Source organism: Lactuca sativa, chromosome 2, assembly GCF_002870075.4.
Source record: "Lactuca sativa cultivar Salinas chromosome 2, Lsat_Salinas_v11, whole genome shotgun sequence".
NCBI classification, from domain to species: domain Eukaryota; kingdom Viridiplantae; phylum Streptophyta; class Magnoliopsida; order Asterales; family Asteraceae; genus Lactuca; species Lactuca sativa.
The window spans coordinates 37,922,410-37,926,150 of record NC_056624.2 but is presented as its reverse complement, the minus strand read 5'-3'; the positions used below and the strand labels follow the sequence as shown (position 1 = coordinate 37,926,150).

General features: G+C 33.9%; 1 protein-coding gene across 1 annotated transcript; it reads left to right on the top strand.

The window, feature by feature from the left end:
* Nucleotides 1-761: 761 nt before the first annotated feature.
* LOC111886317 (uncharacterized) lies at nt 762-1,744 on the top strand. Its single transcript, XM_023882556.1, has 3 exons — nt 762-1,025; nt 1,167-1,343; nt 1,724-1,744. Exons 1-3 carry the CDS (start codon nt 762-764, stop codon nt 1,742-1,744), a joined length of 462 nt encoding a protein of 153 aa, XP_023738324.1.
* Nucleotides 1,745-3,741: the final 1,997 nt, after the last annotated feature.

Below are 3,741 nucleotides of genomic sequence, written 5' to 3'. Positions count from 1 at the left end.
AAGCCCTTAATCGGTCAGACTTTATGAGAGATCTGGATGAAAACATTCCCATTCATACCTTTGCCCCAAAAGAAAAATGCCGCTTCTTTTTTTTCTTTCACCCTTCTTCTCCAACGAGCTGCTCTGTTGAGTTTTCCCTTCACAGATCTCCGACGGTACCTCTACACCTCCGGCTTCGTCAACTCCGGCCTCCGGCTTCGTCAATTCCGGCCTCTGGCTTCGTCTCCTCCGGCTTCCTTGCCTCCTCCTTCACGTTGGTAAGTGATACTCGAATTGTTTATGCTCGATTTTGGTGTTGGGTTTTATCTATGTTCTTGTTGTTCTCTCCATCAAGCTTCAACCACCGATTTCTCAGTTTTATGTATGTTTTTTGTTGCGTTTTTGTTGCTGGGTTGTTGGATTGCATTTTTTTGTTTGAATATTGGGGTTGTTTGTGTTTGATCTTTATTCTTGCTGATTTTGCTGCTATATATGCTTTGAACTGATGTATTATGTTGCTGAAATGTCCAAAAATTTGATGAAAACAAATTAGACTGATGTATTATGTTGCTGAAATGTCCAAAAATTTGATGAAAACAAATTAGGGATAATAAGAATAGAAGTTGCTGAAATCTTATATCTTGTTGCTGTGATTTTTCTTCTATATGTTGTTGAAATATGTTATTTTTTGTTTAATTTTTCTGTTATGTTGTTGGTCTAGTTGTGGTAGTTAACTAGTTTTGTTGCTGAAATATGTCATTGCTGGATTTTGAATATTAGACATGGCAATGGCAGAAAAGAGGCCTAGAATTAATTGGAAACAAATAGAAGGTGTTGAAAAAACATTCCTTGAAGCTTGTATTCATGAAATTACAACTTACAGACGTGAAGGGAGTAGTTTGAAAGCAAGCTCATGGAAGAATGTAGCTGAAAGATTGAAAACAGAATACAATTTTGTAGTTGATCAAAAGCAGATGAAAAACAGATACGACTACCTAAAAGCAAAGTTTGGTGCTTGGTTGAAATTAAAAAACAAAATAGGCAACGTTTATAACCATATAACTAACACGTTTAACATGGAAGAAGACGAATGACAACTAGAGATCAAGGTATTGTGATTTTTTATAAGAAGTAATATATCATAATATTTTATAATATTTCATAATATTTATAATATTTTCAAGCAGTTGAACAAAATGGTAGAAACATTGAGAACTTCTCCACTAGTGTACCCTGATCTTTGTGTTCAGTTGTTCGATGGGTCGGCTGCGACTGGCATTCATGGATGGGGGGCATCTTCTACACTTCCTCACCCTTCTCATGACTCTCCGGACATTAATTTAAGTGACTTTGATGGTATCAATGTAACTCACATGGAAAGTATGACTTCACCCGAAAGTCCAAATGAAGGAACCTCTAGTGTTTCTAAAAATAAAGGTGGTAAAGAAATGCCGGATCAAAATATGAGTTGATGTGATGGTTTTTATAGGATTTTATTTGATGTGTGTCGTTATAGATTTAAAATGTTGAACTTTTTTAGGATTTTATTTTATGTGTGTCGTTATGGATTTAAAATGTTGAACTTTTTTATGAATTTATTTGATGTGTGTCGTTATGGATTTAAAATGTCAACTTTTAAGGAATTTTATTTGATGTTTATTGTTATTGTGTTTAAAATATTAAATTTTATATGTTGTTTGACATTATGTTTTTAAAATTTTTAATTTTATATGTTGTTTGACAGGTTATTTATGGATATCGATGATGATATTGTGTATTTCATGTTGCTTTATTGGTATTGGATGTTTTTGGCTTCGACAAGAATAGAAAGGATAAGCGACTTGAATTCGACATTGACCGGTCATGAATTTACGCAAGAATTGTTGTATGGATCTTCTTTACAATGTTATGAGTTTATGCGTCTTTCACGGGAATCATATGTACTACTATGCAACCATTTTAAACAAAAAAATTGGTTGCAAAGTAGTCGGTCAATAAGTGTTGAAGAAAAGTTAGCTATGTTTTTGACAGTCATCGGACACAATGAGCGGTTTCGAATGGTTAAACGTAGATTTCAACATTCAACCGAAACAATTCATAGGTGTTTTCATGAGGTTAGAAATGCGATGATGAATTTTGCATGAGAAATTATTGTGCCAACATCTTCCAATGCAACCGTAAACACATCAAGACGACATAGAAGGTTGAAAGAAATATTTCTAGGAGCGATCGGGGCGTTAGATGGAACTCTTGTTCATGCAGTCGTGCCCGCTGATCAACAAACTCCTTATAGGGGAAGAGGAAAAGGTGAATGCTATCAAAATGTTGTTGGAATTTGTAATTTTGATATGATATTCACGTTTGTATGGGCTGGTTGGGAGGGCATAGCACATGATTCACGAGTTCTAAAACAAGTTGTATTTAACCCAAATTCTGGTTTTCCAATTCCTCAACCAGTTTTGAAATCTTTTTTTTTTTTTTTTATTTTTTTTTAACTTTGATTATTAAATACTTTATCTATTTTTTATATAACAATAGAATAATTCACGTTACAGAAAAATATTACCTTTGTGATGCCGCATACACCAACACTCGTGGAGTTATGGCTCCCTGCCACAATACGAGGTAGTGGTTAGCCGATTTCCAAAGACATCGTGCATTAACGAAGGAGGAAAAGTTCAACCATGCTCAAGCACAACTCAAAAATGTTATTGAGCACGCTTATGGAGTTTTGAAGGCTAGACTCCCAATCCTAAAGCAAATTGCTCCTTATCCTTTTCCAATAAAAAGAGACATAGTTCTTGCTTGTTTTGCAGTCCATAATTTTATAAGGAAGTGTAATATTCATGATCAATTATTTATGGACTTTGAAGAAGACACTATGTTTATGGATGAAGTAGAAGGTGGAGGAAGTGATGACCAAAACATACACGACATTCAGTGGGGTAACCAAGACACTGAATATATGGCTAATTTGCGTAACCAGATTGCGAATCAATTAATTTAAAGTTGTATGCTTAGGATTATGTTTAATTTGGATGTTGTATGATGTTTAATTTGGGTGTTGTATAAATTATAATTTGGATTTTGTTCTATTTTTAATTTGGATTTTATATGACATTTTGTATTTTATTTATAATTACTTAAAAATTCAGTATCATTCAACATAGTCATTCAGATGTCCAACCAAACAGTAACAATTAATCATTCAAATACAGATTCATAGATTCATACAGAGCCTCTATATCATCCAGGCCTCTGCATCATACAAATATGGATAATACAGATGCTAACAAACAATCCCTTAGGTTTTTTGTTTGTGAGACAAAGGATGAGCCATAAACATTCTCAATTGATTAGTTGTTCATATGTTGTTATTCAGATTTAACTAAAAACCAAACCAATGAAAACGATTGAACCAAACATTATTCAGCTCTGTTTTGGTTAATATTTTGGAAGTAAAAAAACAATCAAACGGAACTGAATAAACTGATAACCAATTAAACAAAATGGATAACATCCGTGTTCGATGAAGATGGCTGGAATTGACTTAATCGTACTCGTCACTGTTAAGTTTGATATTTAGAATTAACATGGAATCGTACACAAAGAATCAAATGTTGTGAAGAGATCACACGCAAAACTGAACACTTACACAAGGAAAAAGAATGGATGATCACTTACTATTTGATGGCTGAATATTGCAGTGCCAAACATGTTCAATGAAGATGGTTGCCACCGAAGGAGGAAGAAGTCGCGTGT

Excerpts from the sequence above, each read along its gene's own strand:
- LOC111886317 (XM_023882556.1), top strand. The coding sequence starts at position 762 with ATGGCAATGGCAGAAAAGAGGCCTAGAATTAATTGGAAACAAATAGAA. Across the intron at positions 1,026-1,166 it reads TAAAAAACAAAATAGGCAAC|TTGAACAAAATGGTAGAAAC; the intron begins GTTTATAACCAT and ends ATTTTCAAGCAG. Across the intron at positions 1,344-1,723 it reads GTGACTTTGATGGTATCAAT|GTTATTTATGGATATCGATG; the intron begins GTAACTCACATG and ends GTTGTTTGACAG.